This window comes from Erinaceus europaeus, chromosome 11 (genome assembly GCF_950295315.1).
Source record: "Erinaceus europaeus chromosome 11, mEriEur2.1, whole genome shotgun sequence".
Taxonomy (NCBI): domain Eukaryota; kingdom Metazoa; phylum Chordata; class Mammalia; order Eulipotyphla; family Erinaceidae; genus Erinaceus; species Erinaceus europaeus.
The window spans coordinates 89,793,419-89,818,098 of NC_080172.1; the positions used below are offsets into that span (position 1 = coordinate 89,793,419).

Here is a 24,680-nt window from a genome sequence, read left to right on the forward strand (position 1 = left end):
CCCCTAGTCTCCACCTGCAGAGGAAAATTTCACAAGTGATGAAGCAATGCTGAAAGTATCTTTCTCTCTCTCTCAATTTCCCCCTCCCATTCAATTTATCTCCTATTAAATAAAAACAAATAAAACATACTTTAAAAGGAAAATTCAATAAAAATGACAAGTAGTTATATTTAGTATATTTAAAGGAAATTCTTCACATTGGTTTATAGACTAATTTAGTATTTAAGACTTTTGTAAGAATGCCATACATCAGAAACTATAGCAACAACAAATGGTGGAAAGATTGTGGGGCAAAGGGATCAGCCTGCACTGCTGGTGGGAATGTCAATTGAACCAATCTCCGTGGAGAGCAGTCTGGAGAACTCTCAGAAGGCTAAAAGTGGGCCTACCCTATGAACCATCAATTGCTCTGCTGGGGATATATCTTAAGAAATCAAACACACCTATCCAAAACGATTTGTGTATACTATGTTCATAGCAGTACAATTTGTAATAGCCAAAATCTGGAAGCAATCCAGGTGTCCAACAACAGATGAGTGGCTGAGCAAGTTATGGTATATATACACAATGGCATACAACTCAGGTATTAAAAATAGTGATTTCGGGGAGTCGGGCTGTAGTGCAGTGGGTTAAGCGCAGGTGGCGCAAAGCACAAGGACCGGCATAAGGATCCCGGTTTGAACCCCGGCTCCCCACCTGCAGGGGAGTCGCTTCACAGGCGGTGAAGCAGGTCTGCAGGTGTCTATCTTTCTCTCCCCCTCTCTGTCTTCCCCTCCTCTCTCCGTTTCTCTCTGTCCTATCCAACAACGATGACAATAATAACCACAACAATAAAACAACAAGGGCAACAAAAGGGAATAAATAAATAAAATAAAAAATTAAAAAAAAAATTTTTTTAAATAGTGATTTCACCATTTTCTGCCCATCTTGGATGGAGCTTGAAGAAATTACGTTACGTGAGATTGAGATAAGCCAGAAAGAGAAGGATGAATACGGTATGATCTCACTCATAGTCAGAAGTTGAAAACCAAGATCAGAAGAGAAAGCACCATGCAGAACTTGGACTGGAGTTGACGTATTGCACCAAAGTAAAAAAATCTGGATGGAGGGGAGAGTTCAGGTCCTATAACTTGATGGCAGAGGGCGTAGTGGGGGTTGTATTGTTATGTGGAAAAGTGGGAAATGTTCTGCATGTGCAAACTACTGTATTTACTGTTGACTGTAAAACATTAATCCCCCAATAGATAAATAAAAATATTAAAAATAATACTTTGCTATTAAGAATGACAAATTTACCTTCTTCACCTCATCTTGGGTAGAGCTTGAAGGAATCATGTTAAGTGAGATAAGCCAGAAAGGATGAATATAGGATGATCCCATTCATGGACAAAAGTTGAGACATTAAAGACTGAAAGGGAAACACAAAGCAGAACTTGGACTGGGTTTGGTGTATTGCACCAAAGTAAAGGACTCTGGAGGGAAGGGAAATTTTCAGGCCCTAGGAGGACCTACGCTAGGTCAAAATATGAGAATATTTTGCAGAGAACAGAAATTTTATACATGTACCGACAACTATATTTGCTGTAAACCACTAATCTCCTCCAATAAAAAATAATCAAAAAAATTAAGAAAAAATAAAAATTTGTTTTTAAAGCATTTCTAGGGGAAAAAAGTATAAGACATATCAAAGATTTAAAATCTTTTTAAAAACAAACTTAGATATATCTCATGATGTTCTTGCACTCATATAAGTCCATTATAAAATTTCTGAGGTCCCAGGTTCAATCCTTTGTACCTCCACCAGCCTGAGCTGAACAGTGCTTTGGTATATATCTCTCTCCACCTCCCCCTCATTAAAATAAATGAAATTTCCTTTTAAAAAAGATAACCATGCAGTGGAGATCACGTTCCAAGATGTTAAGCACTTGCCCAACCTATCAAATATTTTTATAGAAAGTTGCCAAATTCCTGGCCATTTTCTAAGAAAAGTTCTGTTGGATGGCCCTCCATGGAGGTCACTGTGTTTTGTGTACAGGGGGTTGGCTTCCTGGGCTCTGCTGACCAGTCCTATAGGATGTGCTTAGATCTATGTCTACAACAGAGTCTGAATGAGAACTGAGCACAGAAGAACAGAAGCTGCAGATGAAGAGACATAGGGTCAAGATGCCCCATTATTACAGAGAACTGAAATATTAAATCAAGATTAAAAAATCAACTTCATTCCATTTTCATGTGGTTTGGCTGTGTGGATACTGACTCCACTCTTTCTTTATTTCAAATGTTAGCAGCATTATAATTTTCTGACTATACTAACTTCAAATATCCAGTATTTCAAGCAAAATAGCCCTATACAATATACATATCAATATCCCCACATTCAATATGTCCATGGTTTGCATTTAGTACCAAACTTTCAATATGCTTCCTTGTACATATATCATATAATACTTGTCTGATTATTTCTTGAATTCCTAAAAGTTATGGGTCACTGTTACACTCGTCATATTCTGCAGGGGGAAATATACACAAAAAACTTTAAATATCTTTATTGAATACCTCAATCTTGATGTATTAAAATCTTGAGATATTAAATACCTCAATCTTGATGACTCATACACAAAAATAAAATCATTACAGAAAAAAAATTAAGGAATTCTATCAGTGACAGTCACAAGTCTAAATCTAAATTTAGATTGATATTAATAAAATGTGCCTTATTCAATCTTCTGTATACTTACCTGTTCAATAAATTTCAAATATGTATTAGACACATACATGCCACGTATTCTGTGTGGATGAGACATAATGCTTTATAAATAGTTATGCAACCAATAAATAAATAATCACTATGTAGAATAGAGTATGACACAAAAACCACAGAAAAGCACCCTTACCTGATTCCTGTAGCCAGTGCTATAGGGGTGCGGGAAAGCCGGGATAATGTTTCTATAACCTGAGAAAAGAAGAAAGCTTTAATGAGATATTTCAGAATAGATTTCTGGAATTATAATTGTCTCATAACCTCATATTAATAATGACAGCAGAAACAAACATGCAGGTCCAAATGAAGTACTGACTGGGGGGTTCCTGGGAAATATAAACATCTGGAAAATATTTTTACCCTTCTCTTGAGCTTTATGGCTCTGAACAGATCACTAACTAATATGGGTTACCAAAAAGAGAGTAACTAGGGAGTAGGGCGGTAGCACAGCTGGTTAAGCGCATGTGGCACAAAAGCTCAAGGACCAGCATAAGGATCCCAGTTCGAGCCCCCAGCTCCCCACCTGCAGGGAAGCTGCTTCACGGGAAGTGAAGCAGGTCTTCAGGTGTCTATCTTTCTCTCCCCCTCTGACTTCTCCTACTCTCTCCATTTCTCTCTGTACTATACAACAACAACGACATCAATAATAACTACAACAATAAAACAACAAGGGTAACAAAATAAACAAATAAATAAATAAACCTCTCTTTTTTCTTACTTCTACAGAATCTGAAAGGTGTGGTAAAACTAGACTGTCCAAAAACAACCACAAGTCGCATAAGTTTCAAATTTAATTAAAATAAAAATATCACCTGTAGCCACATGTGGCTAGGTGGCTACAGTATCAGACTGTACCATCTTCAAACATTTATCACAAAAAATGTTTAGTGGACAACACTACTTATATAGCCAAGTGGATTACAGTTTGGGCTTTTGAGCCAGGCCACATGAGTTCAAATCCTGCATTTACCATTCATTAGCCATAATCTCAGGAAAACTGCACAATATCTCTGGACTTTGGGTTTCTTATTTGGATACTGCCTATATCTCTTAAATAATAATCATGAGACCATGGGGGTGGTTTAAAAGACAACACATGTAAAGTATTTCAAAGGTGGCTTGAAAAAAAATTACCTTTAAGAAAGTTATCATATTTAATTTTGGGGAAGAGGTAGTTATCTGCTTTATGTGTATTTTATAGAGGTTAGTTAAGGTGAGAATAGTTGAAAAGGTGAGCAAGAAAATATCCAGGCATTTTTATTTGAACGATGAGTTTCTAACATCCTGAAGTGGGTATGAAGTAAGTATACATGTTGCTTATACCTTATTCTGATGTTACAGAATACAACAGACTTTGAATCTGTTGCTTTCTTTGGGCAGAATAATTAAATAATCAGTTAAACTTACTTTATACTCTGGTACCAGCAGTGTCCCTATTCAATTATGAGGAAAAACAATAGCTATTTTATAATTATATTTTAATACAAACATAGTTTTGCTATTTGGGGATAGTCTCTGTACTACGATGTATCTACATGATGAGAATCCATTATCTGATCCTTTTCCCACCAACAACCACAGCTATTCTCAATCTTGCCAACACCCCACCCTACAAAATAAATACTACCTAAATTGGAGTTTTCATAACAATGTCCACCAGAGGGAGCCAGATGACAGCACATTACTTTAGTCCTCTATTGAAAGAATTTACAAAGTGAAAATATTTCTGAAAAATCAACCAGATGAAACTAATTTCTTTTAAGAGTACTATTTATTACTATTTGGTACTAGTAATAAAAATATTAGAAGATAAAGTGGGTGAGGTAATACTATGTAGTGCATCTTAGAGTGAATCTCTCTGGGACACTCACTCATTTTTGAGTCTATCTTATTATACATCTAGTCCATCCATTAACTCTAAACTTAGCCAAAGCAAATATAAACTGTTTATTCAATGTCACAGTTTTAGAACACTGTGTATTCTATAGAGGGAGTATGTGTACAGCTTGGGAATAGATGATTTAATTTATGCCAGGTTCTTTGGCCTTTAACTACATTCTGTAGAAGATTTTATAAAGGAAAATATCCCTTAGGACAATAAGAAGACTATAGGATATAGTATATAAACAAGGGATTAGGGTTTCCAGTAGAGGGTGCTCTCAATATCTAAGTGAGAAATAATAAATCTATACTAAGACATCTGGAACTGGGCCAGGGGGTTGGTTCCCTTATCCTGAGAGATTTCTCTGCATTTCATCTTCAGTCTTAGACTTTTAAGTACCCATACATAGAAATATGGACATAACATCATCCTAACACATTAACAGTAGTAGTAGAAGCCAACAGCAGTATTAGTAGCCACTGTCATCCTCACCGTCTTCATCACTGTTGGGGCTTCCCTGCTAAAGGCTGACATTTTCACATGGATGGATGGATGGATGGATGGATGGATGGATGGATGGATGGATGGATGGATGGATGGATGGATGGATGGATGGATGGATGGAATGAGCTTCCCTTAGTGTGGTATGGGCCAGGACTTGAACCTGGACCTTGTATAAGGCAAAGCAGGCATACTCTCAGGTGAGCTACTATTCCCCCTCCCCACCCCTCAACTTATTTCATTACCAGTTTAAAATTTTTTTCAAAAGTATTAATGTTTACTTTGCCAAATATAAAAATTACAGTAATACAGAAGAACTATCTCTCCCAAGGCACCTTTTACCCAGAAGGAGTAAGAGTTAAGAACTTGGTATAATTCTTTACTAAGTGATCTATTCCTATCATGCAGATTTTTCTACAACATGATTATCATTTAGAAATAAATCACAGTTGTGTCAACACAGAGCTCTACTTTATTCACTTTAATATTACATAACATTCCAATATGTATATATAATACAATGATGCAATCATGCTCCTGAAGTTTTTCAACATTTGCTTCTAGAACAATGCTATAATGACCATTCCAGATAAATATATGCCAATCATGTGCATGTTATCTGGAAAAGATAACAGGAAAGAGTCTGAGATGAAGATGATGAGGCCAAAGGTATGACTCATTGCTCTTCCAAAAATGGGCCTAAATTTATACCCTCCTGAAAGAATTATAAGAACATAACAAGGCATTCTAATGACTTGTTTGTCTTTCCTATCCAAGGATGGGAAATATCTTAAGGACATAGAAATCAAACTGCTTATTCACTTCTCTTCCCAGCATATAGTTCACAGCCAAGCCTGTAGCAACTACTTAACACAAAACTACTTAACACATGTATTGCTCAAACAATTGACTAATGACTACCTTGCAAAGTTGTTGTGAAAATTAAAGATGGTATGTACTGATGCATAAAGAGATTAGTCTGGCACAAGTGGAGAATAAAAGAATAACTGAAATTGGAGCCTATTATGAAAATCAAATGTTCAGATGGCAGTGGGTACCCAGAACACCACTTGGGATGGTGGTGGGAGTGGTGTGCATATGTCTCTCAGGGAGAAATAAGAAGCTATACTGCTCACCCTCTTATGGGCTCTATAGAACCCTGTCCTCAATGTAGAACAACAATAGTAGAAACTGCTCCACTCTCTGAAGGGAGGCTGGGTCAACATACTCTGCCACTCGAGGAAGACTGGTCCTGAAATGAGTGCAGCCTAGAATGTTCCTAACTGACCATGGAATGTGAGTTTAGACCGGTGGGTATACAGAAGTTGCACAGGTTCCAGTGCTAAGTATGGATAGACATGGGCCCCAGGTCATACTGATAGGGTTTTACAGTTAGCAGTATTTATATATGTTTCCGATATTTGAGAGCTACTCTCTGCCCTGATCCAGCTTTCTGGTCCTATTTCCAACTCTGATACCATCTTCCCAGATGATACTTTCAGCCCACCTGCAAGTTAGCTATTGTGCTCAGGCAAATATTAGTAAAGACATGGGCCCCTTGGAATATACCTAAAATAGACTTCCTAGCTTCTTCCAACATGAAGACCTCAAATTTCATCTGCTGTATTCTTACCTTTAGGTTGCTGATTACTAAACAATTTGTTCTGCTTTAATATTATTGTTTTTCAGTCACCAAGTTGCAAATGCTATCATGACGCCAACCTGACTTCCCTAGGCAGAGGACCTCACTAAGGAATCCTAGAACCCCACCTCCCCAGGGCCCTACCCCAATCTAGCCAGTGGTATGAATCAACCTGCCAATGCTCACGTCTAGCAGAAAAGCAATTACAGAAGCCAGACATTCCACCTTTGTTGGGTAGTATGCCAGCTCCCCCTGGCTTCTGCTTAACCATATGCCTATATAGGGATTGATTTGTTCCCATTCAAAGCTTTGGTCTATTTACATAAATCACTTTTACATTACATAAAGCACCACACTCCCTCCAGGGCATTGGTGGTTTAGTGGTAGAATTTTCACCTGCTCCACCCCCTCTCCTTGTCACACCCTGATCCTCTCCTTGTCACACCCTGATCTTCCACCAGTCACTTTTTGCTCCACCCTCTCTATGTCACATCCTGTTTCCACCCTACTTGGAGAGTATAAAAACAGCTGCTCTTCTGATTAAAGACACTTGGAAATTGCTTTCCGGCTCCGAGAGAGTTCCAGAGTGTATCTCCTGCGAAGTTAGTGCAGCACGAGTTCCTGATCCCTCTCCCATGCAGCAGCCTAGATCGGCTCCAGTTGAGTTCTCTCCAACCCAGAGAGCACTAGCTCGAGAAGAAGCACCCTCAGGCTATCCGGGCATCTGGTGCCCGGAACAGGGACATGTAAGCAGCAGATTTACAAGAAGACATCCTAGATAAGTACACACCTTTTGGGTATCTGCAATATTGTGTTAAGGCACTGTGATTTTTTTTTTCTTTCTTATTGTTTTCCTGAGATCTCTCCACCATGGAAAATCTTTTCCAAATTCTGCATTCTTTTTCCAGTATACAATTTTTATATATCTGGGACATTTTTCTCGGGGCTGCACCTTATATCCTGTTGATCATCATAGCAGCTTTTAAGGGATATATAGGGCAACCTCTCAAAAGGCTTAAGGACCTAGAGGCTGAGGTCCAAGAAATAAAGGAAGTGATCATAGAACTTAACCAGCACCTTAAAAACAAGAAGAAGCAAAGGCCTGTCGTGATCCTGACCCACCCTAATTCCTCTGCATCTTGCCCTGAGGACCCTATTTTGGCATCTTGTCCTGAGGCCCCTATTTTGGCAGACATGTGTCTGAATTCTCCTTTGGACTCCACAGCCACTTCTTCGGCCACCCCCATTTTGGCAGACACGTGTCCGGAACCTCCTGCTGCCTCCACGGCTGCTTCTTCGCCCACCCCCATTTTGACAGACACATGTCCAAATTCCCCTGTAGCCTACAAAACCACTTCTTCGGCCGCTTGTTTTGTCCAGAAGCTTCCACTTTGGTGACTCCTCCTACCGCTACACACTTATCAGAGCAAGTCCACACATTTCTGGTCAATGTCGCCCCCAATAGACCAAAACCTCAGGCCTGGTATCCATATTTTGCCACAGACCTGAAGGAACTACGCCAGGCTATCAAGGATGACGGTGTTCATGCCCCATGGACCAGGTCCATTTTACAAGGCCTGCTTCAGAACCTTAATACCCCCAAGATTGGAGGGATGTAACTCATGCTATGCTCCCAGGCCCCATCTTCCTGCAATGGGAGGCATTTTTTCGTGACGAATGTTTACAACAATCGCAGAAAAATATTCAAAATCAGCCAGAGGGGAATTTTGATGCATTGTTTGGAACAGGCCAATGAGAAACAGGGATTCAACAGGTGGAAGCCAAGTTTCCACCAGGGTATTTTGATCAGGTACGCCTGTGTGCATTAAAAGCATGGGAGTGATTAACACCACCTATGGGAGTGGCCTCAGCCCCCATTCTCTCCCTTCAACAAGAACCTGATGAATCCCTCGCTAAATTTATTGTCAGGGTCCAGTCGAGTTTGGAAAGGAAGATTTATAATCCTGACGCTCGTTTTCTCCTCCTGCGATCCATAGTCTGGGATGGAATGTTTCCACATTTTCGACAGGCCTGTATCACTCTTAAAAATGAACACCCAGATACTTGGATCATAGCTACACAGGATCTCAGATCAAGCTCTTTTCAAGGACTATACAGCTACCTTACATAAGCAAAAAGGAGCTTGCTTTCAGTGCGGTCGCCAAGGGCATTGGCGTAACCAATGTCCAGAAAATAGACCGTGACCCCGCCTCCAGTCAGGGCAACCCCGCCTCCAGACAGGGAATCAGAGACCACGAATGCCTTGTCCCAGATGCCAGAAAGGATTTCACTGGAGGAGAGATTGTTGGTCAAGGTTCCATAGGAACGGCATGCCTCTGCCAAATGTAAACAGGGATTTAAACTAGGTGTGGGGCTTCCCTTAGCCCCGCCCCCAAGAGGGAAGGAAGCAGGTCGCCCGCTTGGTACTGTGCCCTTCTTCCACAAACAGAAACCCAGCTTGGGACCCAATCCGTCGCTACACCCACCACGCCAAGTAACAATAACAGAGGGTGAGCAGAATGAGGAACCCGTGGTATGTGGGAACTTCCAGCATAGAAATAACCGGCTGGAGCAAGAGAACAGCTCGAATTCGGAGCCTGAGATTTTATGGACCACCCATTTTAGAAAGGGGTCACCCAACTATGACAGTAAAGATTGGTAATATTCCTTTTAAGTGTTTGATTGACACGGGAGCAGATAAGACAATATTAAGACAAGCAGAGGTTCCCCAGAGTTGGGAACTCCTCCCAGGACCACGCTTACATGGTGTTGGAGGATTGACTCAGGCATTCCGCACACGAGATTCCCTTGTGTGGGAAGATCCAGAAGGGACTACCGGATGCTTTCAGCCTTTAATAGCTGATATAAGCACCAATTGATTGGGAAGAGACTTGCTGGAATCTTTAGATGTAGTGATATCCTCAGACACCTCTGCAGGACACCACACTCACTCCTGTGAGACTGCTAGACCCAACCAGCATCCCCAATACTAACTGTCACTGTTCGTAACAGAACTCCCCGCTTAGATTGGCTTTCTAATGAGCCTGTCTGGGTGGAACAGTGGCCTTTGCCTAGGGAGAAGCTAGAAATTTTAAAAGAACTCGTCCAAGAGCAGTTATCTTTGGGACACATTCGTCATTCTCGGAGCCCATGGAATACTCCAGTCTTTGTGATTAAAAAGCGCTCAGGAAAATGGCGCCTCCTCCAAGATCTTCATGCAGTTAATAAAACCATGCAGGTCTGGGGATCCCCCCCAAAGGGGTTTGCCTCTTGCTTCTGCAATTCCCACAGGAATTCCAATCATAGCTATTGATATACAGGATTGTTTTTTCTCTATTCTCTTACACCCACAAGATTGTAAATGTTTTGCTTTCTCTGTTCCTTCTATTAATAATGCCAGCCCTGCAGATAGATTTGAATGGGTGGTACTGCCCCAGGGCATGGCTAATAGTTCTACTATTTGTCAAGAGGCTGTTAAATCTGCCCTTTTTCCATATGTTCATAAGGGCCTTAAGGTTTTTCATTATATGGATGACGTGTTAATATGGGGAGAATTAGATACAGATCTCTCCGCCCTACGTGATTTTCTAATCCCTGCCTTAAAGAGAAGTGGACTTAATGTAGCTCCTGAGAAGATACAGCTAATTCCTCCAATATCTTTTGTAGGCTCAGAGATTTCCCTAATGCAGATTCGTCCTTTAAAACCTTGTGTTACTTTTACTTCTAATCTCACTCTTGCTTCTTTACAAAGTTTTCTTGGAAATTTGAATTGGCTTAGGCAGTATCTTTATCTGCCTACAAGCTGCCTGCAACTACTGTTCGATCTGTTAAAAGGAAACAAACAGCCCTCCTCAAAGCGTATGTTAACCCCCGAAGCCTCCTTGGCACTGGAAAAAGTTAACCAGGCTCTCCAGGACATGTACCTCGTTCGGTTCTCCCCCTTCTCTCCCTAATATTTATACTGACATTGTGGTGCTTTATTTTTCTTTTTTTTATTTAAGAAAGGATTAAGATTTATTTTTCTTTTTTAAAGAATTTAATTAAATTAAATTAAATAAAGAATAAGAAAGACAGGAGGAGAGGGAGAAAGAACCAGGCATCATTCTGATACCTTTTTTGTCAGGGATTGACTAAGGACCTCATGCATGAGAGTCCAAGAATTTAGCCACTGCTTCACCAGGAGTACTCGAATTCTTTAATTTTAACATCTCATTAGCAGATATTTTTTCATTAGTGAATTAAAACACCAAGAAATAAAAGTTTTCAAAAGCAAAATGGCAACATCAAATGCCAATAACACTACCCATTTTAATTATTCTTTTCATGAGATCTTGGAACATTTTCACTCTTTGTTTATCAAACACATTAACGATGTTAATATTGTTAATTTGTAATTAAAGCTAGTCACCCACACAGAAGCCATATGTGATCCTACTTCCAAGATCTTACATTTAGGAAGCCATGGCTACAGTCAGTCACTAGAGGGAGCCATGGGGAACACACACATCTGGCAGTAAGTTAATAATTAGGAATCTCTTTGATATGCCCATTCTAGTGCTTTACCTCTCACCCCTTTCAATGACCCAAAGAAGGGCTACAAGTATGACTTATGAAGGAGGCACTGGATTCAGAAACAGTGCCTGGGGAAGAGACCCTATGTGTGTGTGTGGTGGTGGGTGCAGGGAGGTCAAAGGCATTCAGGTGAATTCAGGCTTGAGTACCAAGAACAAGAGACAGTTCAAAAAAACCCATAGCATTACTGCAGCAAGTCCTAAAGTCAGAATCAAGGAGTTAAAGCTGAGCAGAGATGCTTCACTGAAGGTTCTGCAGATTCAGAGTATGTACCCCCAGTCATAGAGGTCAAATCTAGCTTCCAGAGGACACAGCTGAAAGTGTGGGCCTGGGACACCTGGATAGAGTGATTCAGAATGAAGTCCAGGATACAGACTAGATCAGAGGCAACTGAAAAAAGGCACAGAGGACTGCTATTACCCGAACACCTCAGGCACCAGATTTCTCTGACAATGAGTCCTAACTCTAAACCTGACCAGATGGTGAGTTGCAGATTAACAATATATCTCACTTCAACTCTCCTAGGAAATCAACAGAACTCATTATCTTAATTTTCTTTGCAATTCTAATTTCACACAGTAATTTGCCCTGTCAGGATACACTGTAGCCTTAGTGGCATTTCTAGTAATATACTTTAGAGCTTTTCTAAAATGTATGTTTACATTTTTCAAATTGTCCCTTTGAATAATGTAGATAAGCTGTTGAAAAGCTCATTTAGCACCTTCTCTAAGTTCAAGCAAAATAGAATAGCAAAGTAAAATGAAGGAAACCTTATTTCTGTTGTAATATAATAGAAATTATATTACAAGACATAGAAAATAAATTTGCTTTCACTAACAGAGTTATCTATACAGGCTAAAAGGATCCAAATTACAAATTTTTCAGGCCTTGATAATGATCATAAATACAAAAAAATATTCTATACATATAAGTTTGACTCATCAAAAGTGAAGATTAATATAAAATAAAGTTCCATTTAGGAAAGTCATATACTGAATTGGTTAGAACATTTTCTAGATTTAAAAGCCCACTCATTCTCACTAACATAGATGCTCCCTCTCTCATTACACAGATAACCATAGGAGTTAAGATGCTCTGTATTTTATTTCCCTTAAGTAAAAAATTCAAATAAAAAACATTACCTACCACAAAAAAAATTTTAATACTAAAAGAGAAAGCACATTGGTATAGAATTAAGAAAGGGAAAAGAAGAGAGGGAGGGAAGGGAAGGGAGGACATATACAAAACTATCTATACTTATGCTATTTTTACATGTGAACAATACTTCAGAAAATAAAATATAAGGTCTACCTTAAATATATTTGTAGATTATACAGTATTTTGAGTGCAATGGTTGCTAATACTTGCTCACAGTAAGTCTATAATTACATCATTTTGTTTCCAAAAATAAGGAATATAAATAGTAAACTTTTCTCTTTTATTCATTTTTTGCTTCCAACTAAATAACGTTTAATCCAAATACTAAGTAAAAAAGGGCTTTAGTCACGAGAAATCATCTCCAAAAGTCTAAAAATAAATACATTTGACCTTGCTAAAATAAACTTCAGTGGAAAGAAAAAAAATGCTCCATGCCTGGTTGACTCAGGAAACTAACATGGATGAAAGAATTACATTTAGCTGATACAGAGCTAAAGTGTTCTAAGAAGTAACAGTGCAAAGGGATGGACTCAGAGACGTTTTAGCACATAACTCCCCCCATTCACCATGACCTTCACACCTCACTGACCCCAATATTTAATAGCAATTTATGTAATTAAAGTGAGCTTGTCATCTAAATGCAATTTCAAGACATGTTCTAATTCACTGAGTCCCCCCACCCCCAACCATATGGTCATTTCTACCAACTGCATCCTATGAGTTTCAGGGAACAGAAATCCTAAAGCCATCACCATGTTTTATTCAGTTGTTATTCATTATTTTATATCACAGATCCTTTTAAAAGTATGATGAAAATTCTTGCTCCTTTCCTGAGGATGAAAAATGATGTACTTATAGTTAAATGCACACGCACACAAATATGCAAAATTCTGCATCTTATCTCCTGAAACTTAGGGTTCTTGAGGAGTATTTATTCTCTAGATTCTAAGGCTCATCCTTTGAAGAAAAAAAAAAGGTAGAAAAATTGACTGAACTACACAGCATCAAAAAACTAGTAGTAGCAGAATTGGTACCAGAATCCAGGTCCCTTTTCTTTTCTAAGAATAGTATACTTTGTATATAACCACCCTGTCATATATATACTTCTGTATTTACTTAATGAACATTGATTGAGCAATCACTTTGGGCAGACAACCCCAATATATTCTACAGGTTGAAGATTACAAAATGGAGATGATACAATCTAAAAAAAAAAAAAAAAAAAAGCAACAACAACAAAAAAAAACATTTACTTGGGACATTCCATAAGGAAGGAAGGCAAGAACACAGACCTCAACCCAGAAGAAATGGCTGGCTAATGCCCACTTTCATCTCAAGGAGAGCAGGGGAGCTTCAAACGGCATTTAAGAAGAGTTGGCCTTGACCTGCTTCTAGAAGGGTGACTAGGAATTTCCCAGATTTTTCTACAGGTTAGCAGAGGCCCAATTGATAAGGATTCCACCTCTCTGCCCCTGTTTCCTCCATCATCACAAAATACTTCACACTCCTGGGAACATACTTTCTTTTCCTAAGCAGATTCACCTGGGCTCTCTAAGGAGCTTGTTATAGTTCCCCAGTCCTGAATACATGGGGCTAGGGGTTTACTATGGCTATTGTTCAGGATCTAAGAGATGAGGTTATTAAACAAGCTTTTCTAAACAAAGCATTCACAGGTCTTGTAGTTATTTACATATCAACACGTACTTGCTGTTTCTGTGTTCTTATGTTTGCACACTGCCTCTCAAGACTCCAAAATGGTATACTTCCTCTTAACCTACTTCTCCTTCATATTCCCAATAAACCCACAGCCTCAATCACCTCTTTCATGTTATTGACACTGGAAAAACTTTCTAAATATGTGTCTCCTTTGCAAGTTTAAATCCTCTTAAACCCCCCTCAAACAACTTCTTTACTCTCCCTGTGTCTCTGTTTCAGTTCAGTCCTTCTCTACTTCCTTTCTCAATTACTGGAAGAGTCTTCCAATTTGTCTCTAAGCCCTCAGTTTCACTCCCTTCAACTTAATCTAGTTCAGTTTTGTGAATTTTATCATCACTACTATCATCATTTCACCTACATTAAAATTCTTAGCTACTACCTTTTATGGAGAAAGCAAATAATTTTAAAGTTGTTTCAAGAGTCTTTAGTTGATATTTCAGACTTTCTCTTCCTAATTTCTTTACATTTCTTATACTCGGTTACCATTCACTTCACCTACAGTGATCCAGAATACAGAATCATAAATACAAATCCTAGCAGAGCATAAAATTTAAAGTATTAGGGGTTGGGTGGTAGCACAGCAGGTTAAGCACAGGTGGCGCAAAGCCCAAGGACTGCCTTAAAGATCCAGGCTAAGCCCTGGGTTCCCCATCTGCAGGCGGGGGTGGGGGGGTAGGGGTGGTGGTGGTACTCTTCACAAGTGGTGAAGCAGGTCTTCAGGAGTCTATCTTTCTCTCCCCCCTGTCTTCCCTTCCTCTCTCAGTTTCTCTATGTCCTATCCAACAGTGACAACAATAACAATCACAACAACAACGATGAAACAACAAGGACAAAGAAAGGGGAAAAAAATAGCTTCCAGGAGCAATGGATTTGTGGTGCAGGTGCCGAGCCCCAGTGAAACCCTGGAGGCAAAACAAATAAATAAATTAAATTAAATTAAAAATTTAGACTATTGTAATTCTCCGGTATGGTTTTAAACTAGAAATTTTCAGACTAAGAATCAAGCACACACACACACACACACACACACACACACACACACACACAGCAAAATGATACCAGCAATGCTCCTTTTTTCATATAATTAATAATAAAGGTAGTAAGTAACTGTTCTGTACAGTGTTTGAACTACCTGCTGGGTCCAAATACCAAAACAAATAAAACTTGGAGGTAAATGGTGGGAATACAACTCCCCAGTGAGACATCAGGAAAAAATACAAACATCCACTTTTTTTCTTAAATTTACAGTAGTCTTGTAGGACTAGGTAGGATTATAATAAGTAATTCAATTGCTTGTGCATGGGAGCCGGGCAGTAGCACACTGGGTTAAGTACACGTGGCGCAAAGCACAAGAACCAGTGTAAAGATCCTGGTTTGAGCCCCTGGCTCCTCACCTGCAGGGAAGCTGCTTCACAGGCGATAAAGCAGGTCTGTAGGTGTCTATCTTTGTCTCCCCGTCTCTGTCTTCCCCTCCTCTCTCCATTTCTCTCTGTCCTAACAACAATGAAAATCAACAATAACAATGAAAAACAACAAGGGCAACAAAAGGGAAAATAAATATAAAAAAACAAAAAAATTGCTTGTGCACATCTAGTGAAAAAAAAAAAAACCTTTAGTTCTGAAAATGTGGCCACATCTACTGTTACTCAAAAAGTGGAAATACAAACTATATTTTTAAAAAAATTATGTAGCAATTTTGCTCACTACTAAGAATAAGAGTTTACATATAGGCACTATAGATGACAGTGCTTATTTTGCATTATTATAGTAAAGACTCCAGCAAAGTGGAAGACCTTGTAGCAGTGTCATTAGCAGTACACTGGGAGCCCACTGTGGCATTCACACAGTACTATAAATGGAGATGCCCTAGCTGTGTGTATGGTGTCTGAGGACAGGTTGCTTATAAGACGTTAAATAATCTGAGATCATACTATGTGACTTAAAGAACCAAGTAAACACAAATTTTCAAAACTGCCCATAGATCGTGCATCTGAGACAAAAGCAATACATTTTCCAAATTCAGCTCACTTTCAAAAACCACACAACTTGCTGCCAAAGAACTCTTACTTCCTAAGTTCTGCCCATATGCCTTTTCATCCACTTTAAAAGGTGAAATCACAGAGCACAGGGACAAAAAGGAAAAAACAAACAAACAAAAAAAAAGAGTGATATGATCTGGCAGTGGAGAAGAACATGCTCTTTTCTCTTTTCTTACCCCCGGCCCACTCCCCAACTTGAAAATGTCCCATCTTTCATTTCAGCCTGCTCACAAAGAATTAAAAAAAAAGTATCCACAAGTTATTTCCAGATTCCAAATCAGTTGACATGAATTGACTATAAAATTTAGAAAATATAAAGATAGCCCTTAAATATTTTTATTTTGGTTGGCTGGTAGCTGGTCATTTCATACTTCACCAAAGTATTTACTTTCAAATGTACTTAACTGAAAAGCAGGGGCAAGGGGACAAGGTTCAAGAGTTCTAACATTACTTACATTGAAAAAAAACATTTCTAGATCAAAATGTGTCAACAGAGACATCTAAACTACATGCATAAGTTTAAAATTCTAAATCAGATCAGAGGGAAAATGTAAAAAAAAAAAAATTAACTTTAATAATAAATCTTATTTAATTCAGTGTATCTGTAATACTACAGACCTGTGTTCCCTAACCCTGGCTGAACGTTAAACACTGGAGAGCTTTCAGCTGCAAAAGGCTATATTACAACTCTTAGGTTTTACAAGATTTTAGTAAACATTGGGTACTTAACTCAGTGACTAACAGATGCTTAACAACTAGTTGTTAAATGAAAGAAGAAAAACAAACCCATGCTGATTCTATTTGACTTAAGTGGTTCAGAAAGGTGTTATATTAATAGAATCCCTGTTTGGATTTTAATCCTGCTTGATAGTTAAGAGTCATCTGAGGCGCTTTAAAACCATCTTGATGCTAGGTCCCATCATTTCCTTCCTCTAGAAGACGCAAGTAGCAAAAGCTAGCACCTGCATATGGGTGTTCTAACCGAGAGCATGTAGTATCTTGACCAGTATACATATGCCTGCCACATGCAAGCACTGAAGCTATCCAGTGCAGGAGCTGTAAAGAAGTAGAAGACAGTTTTTGTTTTTGTTGTTGTTGTTTTTATTGATTTAATAATAATCAACAAAACCATAAGGTAAGAGAGGTACAATTCCCACCACCAGAGTTCCATATCTCACCCCCTCCACTGGAAGCTTTCCTATTCTTTATCTCTCTGGGGGTATGGATCCAGGATCATTATGGAGTGCAGAAGGTAGGTCTGGCTTCTGTAACTGCTTCTCCTCTGGATCTGGGTGTTGGGAGGCTGATCCATACTCCCAGCCTGTTTCTATCTTTCCCTAGTGGGGCAGGAAGACAATTTTTGTAGTTCAGAAACAAGTGCCCTACCTAAGGCAACATGTTCATGCACGCTGACAACAACCCACTAGAAGGTAAAACCATATACTCTGGGGGCGGCGCAAGGTGGAGAGACCCGGCTGAGCTAAGAGCAACACGGCAGCCACCATGAGCCTCCTCAACAAGCCCAAGAGTTAGATGACTCCAGAGGAGCTGCAGAAGTGGGAAGAGGAAGGATTTAACACTGGCCTGCTCTCAGTGCCCTCACAGTTGGTCAAGAACAACACGCAGGTGGTCATCAACTGCCAGAACAAGAAGAAGCTGCTGGGCCACTTAAAGGCTTTTAAAAGGCACTGCAGCACGGTGCTGGAGAACGTGAAGGAGATGAGGACCAAGGTCCCCAAGAGCGGCAAAGGCAAAAAGAAGTCTGTGAACAAGGACCGCTACGTCTCCAAGATGTTCCTGCATGGGGACTCAGTCATTTAGTCATCTTGGTCCTGCAAACTCATCGCTGGCAAGTAGCAGCCTCCTCCTCAGCTCCCACCCCATCATGTGAAGACTCAACAATAAAGCTTCATGTTTTGTTTGTTTGTTTTAAAGAATGTGTGATTGTTTTTTGACAGACAGGCTAAAGTTAGGGATTGATATTGAATAGAAGATCCGTGCCACATCTCACAACTCTTTTCGTATCTATCATAGCCTCCTGCATCTGTAATGTTAATGTTTATTATCCATCACCATGAGTCAGGCAATAATCTCCATGAGTAAGGATTTTGAAAGCACATTCACTATACTGACTATAGAGCTTAGAAACCATACAGCACAAGGGTCTTCAATAACTATCTGAGTAAGAGAACACAGTGTGGCATGCATAGGAGGTAAGGGTCTTAGACTTATCATTGTGGTATATAAAGTAGACTTGAAGAAGCAAGCTGGAGATAGCTATGAATGAATGGCTAAGGAGTCTGGCCTTCATTGTTTCTATGATGGGGACCCAACAGGGAGTTTTGATTTGAAGAATAAACTGTCAAAAAGTAGTTCGGTAGGGGTAATAGTATAATGGCTATTCAAGAAGACTTTCACAGTAAGTTGAATCCTACACACAACCATAAACGAGAACTAAACAGAGCTCTGATAAAAATAATGATAGGAATAAAGCAAAACAAGATAAATATTTATACTAAGTATACTCATGTAGTGACTGCACAAGATACTTCAGACGAATGAGCCTGAACCTCAGAGAGGGTTTTATCTATACCTTAATTCTGAAATGATTATATAAACGTGCAAGAGAGTAAAGAAAATAGATTGGAAAAGCATTATGAAAAGGAAATCAGCCTAGCGTGTGTACTACTAGACACACCAAACTTCAGAGGAACTTTTTTAACTTGAGCAAAATAAAAAATTATGAAACCTTCTTTGAATCTACTTTATTATTTAAGTAGGCTATTTATTTATTTGGGTTTTTTTTGCCACCAAGGTTATAGCTGGGGCTCTATACTCGCATAACAAATCCACTGCTCCTAACAGCCTCCCCCCCCCCCTTTATTTAACAGAACAGAAATTAACCATGGAGGGAGAAATACAGAGTAAGAGAGACAGAAAGGCACCTGGAGTGCTCGTTCCACCACTGGTGAAGCTGCAGGTGTGAAGTGGGAGCTTGAACCCAGGTCCTTGAGCCTGGTAATGTGTGCACTTAACCAGGTGTGCAATGGCCCAGCTCCTTATTTAACTAGTTCTTATTTGAGTCTAGTTTCATTAGTAAGAGAATCAATTTCAGGAATTATTTAGAAATTTGATTCTGCTCTAGTGAATACTAAACACAGCTCCCAGTGGCAATGATTGAAATGGCCAACTCAAAACTATAAAGATTTTCAGAGATATTTCCAGAGTATTTCACATCAGGGATGCTGGCCTGAATTTGTACCAGGCTACATCCACAAACAATTGTCTAGCTAAAAAAAAAAAAAAAATCCCAGTATCTACTATTAATAATTAGGGGTTTGCAACTCTGTGTGTCCATACATGGGGCAGTGCTAACAAAATGGGTGTTTATGCATATTTGTTTGATTAACACTACTTTTCTATACTTTGCTTTTCTACTTTTCAGTCATTGCTAAGGATCATGCATAATCATGTTCTCTAAATTATGTTGGATTTATTCAGTTTTTGGAAATTCACGGGCCTTATTAAGAAAAAGAGTAATTGGGAGTCGGGCTGTAGTGCAGCGGGCTAAGCGCAGGTGGAGCAAAGCACAAGGACCGGCATAAGGATCCCGGTTCGAACCCCGGCTCCCCACCTGCAGGGGAGTTGCTTCACAGACGGTGAAGCAGGTCTGCAGGTGTCTATCTTTCTCTCCTCCTCTCTGTCTTCCCCTCCTCTCTCCATTTCTCTCTGTCCTATCCAACAACGACAACAACAATAATAACTACAACAATAAAACAACAAGGGCAACAAAAGGGAATAAATAAATTAAATAAAGAAAGAAAGAAAGAAAAAGAGTAATTTATTTTTATCACAGTTTTACTTTGAGATTATTTTCTTTCATTTCATATCTTTGCTGATTCACCTCATCAAGGACTAGCTATACTTGAGTTAGGGTTTTTGAAGTGGTGTAAAAAATTCTTCTTGTAGTCCTTAAATTCTGGGAGGGTTTTATAGATTAAGAGTCCTGAAAGACTTATATCTATGGAACTCAAATATTTTGTAATGAAAATGAAATACTTTTTAGTCATTAGCTCCTCTGAGTGTTTATGCTTAATCCAGGATAATCTGATTTTCCCTTAGTGTCTGAGTATTTACCAAGAACTGACAGAAAAATAATCCCTTTCAAACACTATGAAAACATAGCTCTGATGTGATGGGCAAAGTGATGATTTTGTTCCCAAGACATTTTTTTCCCTCTGATAGATACAGTTTTCATTATTTATTTATTTATTGCCTCCAGGGTTATTGCTGGGTCTCTGTGCCTGCAGTATAAATCCACTACTTCTGGGGGCCATTTTCCCCCATTTTGTTGCCCTTGTTGCTGTTATTGTTTCCATTGCTGTTGTTGTTGGATAGGACAAAGAGAAATCAAGAGAGGGGAAGACAGAGAGGGGTCGAGGAAGATACTTGAAGACCTGCTTCACTGTCCCTGAAGCACCCCCTTCAGGACTCGAAAAGGGATCCTTATGCTGGCCCTTGTACCTTGTGCAATGTGTGCCTGGCCTACAGCCTTCTGCACCACATAATGACGCCGGGTCCATACTCCCTTATGGTTAAAGAATAGGAAAGCTATCAGGGGAGGGGAGAGGGAATGGGATATGTACCCCTCTTATCCTATGGTCTTATCAGTGTTTCCATTTTATAAATAAATTTTCAAAAGGAAAAAAAAGAATTTGTCTTTAAAATAAATTCTCAGATTATCACTGAAATTGCAGGTTTTGATCTGCATTAAAAATAAAAACAATGATAAAGGCTGACACATCATGGAGAAATGAGTGCGAGAACAAAAATAGTACAATTTATTCCATTTTAGCTTTACTTGATTTAAAAATTGAAGAATGGCAACACAGAAGTCTAAGTGACACAGTCTTGTAGAGGGAACACAACCCACCAAAGGAAAATTCCAATGAAGTTGAATTTACAATTCACAATATTTTTGAAAATTTACTTGAATTCTACTTTCTAATAGCTAGTCTGTTTGAAAAGGCCTCTTTTCTTCTCACCAGTCTATACAAATGAAAAAGCTTGTGTATAAATAAGAAAACTTACTCTCAGGCCTGGCTATAACAACAAGGCAGGCAAAGCCTTCCTTCCCAAGCCCCAGCCCAATGTGCTTGTACTTTTAATAAACAGGATATTCTAGGACACAGGCAGGACTAGCAACACACAGTGGGTTTCCATTTCTGTTTTGTTTTCATTTATTTGGGCATTGTTTGAAGTTTTACTAGTAAGTATTCATAAGCTTTCATTTAGAAAAGAATAAATTTTAAGGCAAAGAATAGAAATCCTTACAAAGAATAGTTTGGTTTTTTTTTTTCCAAACTGGTTTTTCACTGCCTTGTGGAGGCACTTCCTCATTTAACAAAAATATTTATTGTCAAAAGCCCAAAACCAAAGATGCTGAAAGCTTTTTCAGAGAAAAAGTGATAGTGTAGAGGTGAGAAACCCAAAATTTCAATGGAGAATAACAAACCTTAATGTTTATCAAGAAAATTGCTGCACTTTGAAACAGTAATTTTCACTTGGCTAAGTTATAGCTTTTACTTGAAATTGTAGAGTGTCATATTTATACCCAACAGAAAGTATTGGCATATTAAATTATTCTACAAATCTCCTGATTCAAAATCAGTTTCATGGTTTGCTTTTTCTGGTTTCAGTGTCCATGCATCAAAAAAGAAATAAAAGAAGAGACTTAAGTTTCTGTCTCATTGAAAACAATGTAACATTGAATTAAGAAAAATACAGGATCCAAAGTTCTCCATTTAGTTTTTTCAAATGAAATTTTGTTGGAATGCCAAATTAAGTATTAACCAAGTCGCACTCATTTAAAAAGTGAGAGGAGGTTCTTTGACAGGTGGCATAAATGTAGAAAATTGTGTAAATTAATACAGTAACTAGATTTCGCCAATTATGACCTTTCACTATTTTCTTTTTTTAAAAAAAATTTATTCCCTTTGTTGCCCTTGTTGTCTAATTGTTGTTAATGATGTTGTCATTGTTGGATAGGACAGAGAAAAATGGAGAGAGGAGGGGAAGGCAGAGAGGGGGAGAGAAAGATAGACACCTACAGACCTACTTCCCCTTTTGTGAAGCGCTTCCCCTACAGGTGGGGAACCAGAATCCTTACTCCAGTCCTTGCTCTTTGCACCAAGTGCACTTAACCTGCTGCCACTACTGCGGACTCCCAACCTTGCACTATTTTCAATCCTTGATGGTAGAAACATACTTCTGAATATTTGGCACCATTTTCACTACTGTTAAGATACTATTATTTTAGGGGAGGCAGGAGGTGGCACACTGAGTTATGCACACATAGTGCAAAGTGCACGGACCAGCTCAGGGATCCTGGATTGAGCCCAACTCCCAGGATCAACTTGCCAGGGCGTCACTTCACAAACAGTAAGCAGGTCAGAAAGTGTCTATCTTTCCCCTCAGGTGTCTGTCTTCCCCTTTTTTCCTTCCTCTCTCAATTTCTCTTTGTCCTATCCAACAACAAAAATGAATAAAATGGCCTCCAGGAGCAGTGGATTTGTAGTGCAGGCACCCAGTCCCAGTAAATACCCTGAAGGCAAAAAAAAAAAAAAAAAAAGATATTTCTAGTTCAAATGTATACAGTAGAGCAGAGCAGACAATGCCATCTACCATTTTCCTCCAAATGAACTCTCTCTGAATCTAACATAATAGAGCAAACCTGACCTAATGATAAGGGTCATGAGACACAGTGGGTTTCATTTTAAAGTGCTCATCGTAATCACCCAAAGGAAAACTACTTGAAAGTCATTTGAATCTTGGTTTATAGTCAGAATAAGCACTTTAAATTAAAGTACTTTTCTGAGAAAGATAAGTTCAGTGCAGATGTGAACACTTTCCATTTGAGCATTTTTCAAATATTTTATTTAAAGTAGTTATTTGACAGGGAAGACCTAAAAGCTATAGCCACTTTCTTCCAATGGCAGGCTCGGTGTTTAGAGCTTTACTTCTCTCTCTTTATATGGTGGAGATAATTGCTTTTTAAATTAGTATTAGTGATTTAATATTGATTTACAAACTTGTAAGGGGTATAATTGTAACAGAGGTGTAATTTCATACAGTTCCCACCACCAGAGTCCTATCTCCTCCATTGGCAACTTCCCTATTGTTTATCCCTCTGGGATTATGGACCAAAATTCTTCTTGGGGTGCAGAAGGTGGGTGTTCTGACTTTTGTAATTGCAACTCCACTGGACATGGTTGTTGGCAGACTGATCCATACCCCAAGCCTGTTTCTATCTTTCCCTAGTGGGGTAGGGTTCTGGAGAGCTGATGTTATAGGAAGCACTAGTGAGGTCATCTGCCCAGGGAAGTCAGGATGGAATAGTAGCATCTGGAACTTGGTGGTTCACCAGGAGATGTTGCTAATCACTATAGGAAAAGACAATATGATTAAAATACTCACTATTATATAGTAAAAAGGGATCTTTAGGCTCTCATGTGATTTGATTATGTAACACCAAACTGATTCCAGACAATTAATATCACAGTTCTTCCAAAGAATAAGCCAGATGAGAGACCTCAAGGTAATGGTGCCCTAAGGCTGCTGTATATAGCTTTGCACATTTTGCACATTGCAAATTCCTATGAATGGCACACACAATTGTATGGTGCAAGAGGGATCTAGGTAAATCCACAGTATTCTGATATTAACTTGAAGAAGCATTAGGTGAACATTTATAAATGTCTCTTTAAAATCAACTGAAGATGCATATTGGATTCTTTCCTTCTTCCATTGTGAATATGGCAAAATATTAGTAACCAGAACAAGGGGAAACAGACACTGAGAAAAGACTGGGTTGTCAGAAAAGTCATAATATTTTCTATGCAAAAATGCATTGTGACTTTTCCCACAACCCAGAATTATCCTTTCCCTAAAGCAATGGAGGGAATGTCTCGCCCATAGTCCATATACTGCCCCCTGAAATCATATTATCTGGCCCCAGCTGCAGGTGCAACTTGAAATTCAGTATTACTGAGTTTTAAGATAATAATTTTATATGGCTCTCAAATGATGTTCTAAGTATCCATATGGCCCTTGGCAGAAAATAAATCCCCACCTCAGCCTTAAAGAAACTTGTACATCTACAAATAAGTGTGGGGATTTAATGATTTACATAGAGGAGTATACAGTGTTCCAGTGATCAGGCAAGACATAATTTTGGCTATTTTCACGCACTTGAAAGATTATGATTGATTTCAGAACCCAAATGCATGTTTAGAAAAATGCTTTCAGCATACATATTTAATTAGGTCTCAAAATAGAGATATTTTACACAATATCCTGAGAGACCTAGCTGACTTAAGATTTTTTTAAGTTTTGAAGCTCAAATGTCCA

The 24,680-nt window shown here is 38.9% G+C and overlaps 2 protein-coding genes across 3 annotated transcripts in view; one reads left to right on the forward strand and one right to left on the reverse strand.

The window, feature by feature from the left end:
• Window positions 1-24,680, reverse strand: part of VAV3 (vav guanine nucleotide exchange factor 3) — a 351,109-nt gene that overhangs the window by 205,032 nt on the left and 121,397 nt on the right. For both annotated transcript variants that reach the window (XM_060202170.1, XM_007528282.3), the window contains exon 3: window positions 2,895-2,953. In XM_060202170.1, the coding sequence (XP_060058153.1) occupies window positions 2,895-2,953 (59 nt within the window). The remainder of the gene's footprint in view (window positions 1-2,894; window positions 2,954-24,680) is intronic.
• On the forward strand, window positions 17,735-18,092 carry LOC103118106 (small nuclear ribonucleoprotein Sm D2-like). Its single transcript, XM_060200999.1, has one exon. It carries the CDS (start codon window positions 17,805-17,807, stop codon window positions 18,090-18,092), a length of 288 nt encoding a protein of 95 aa, XP_060056982.1. The 5' UTR covers window positions 17,735-17,804.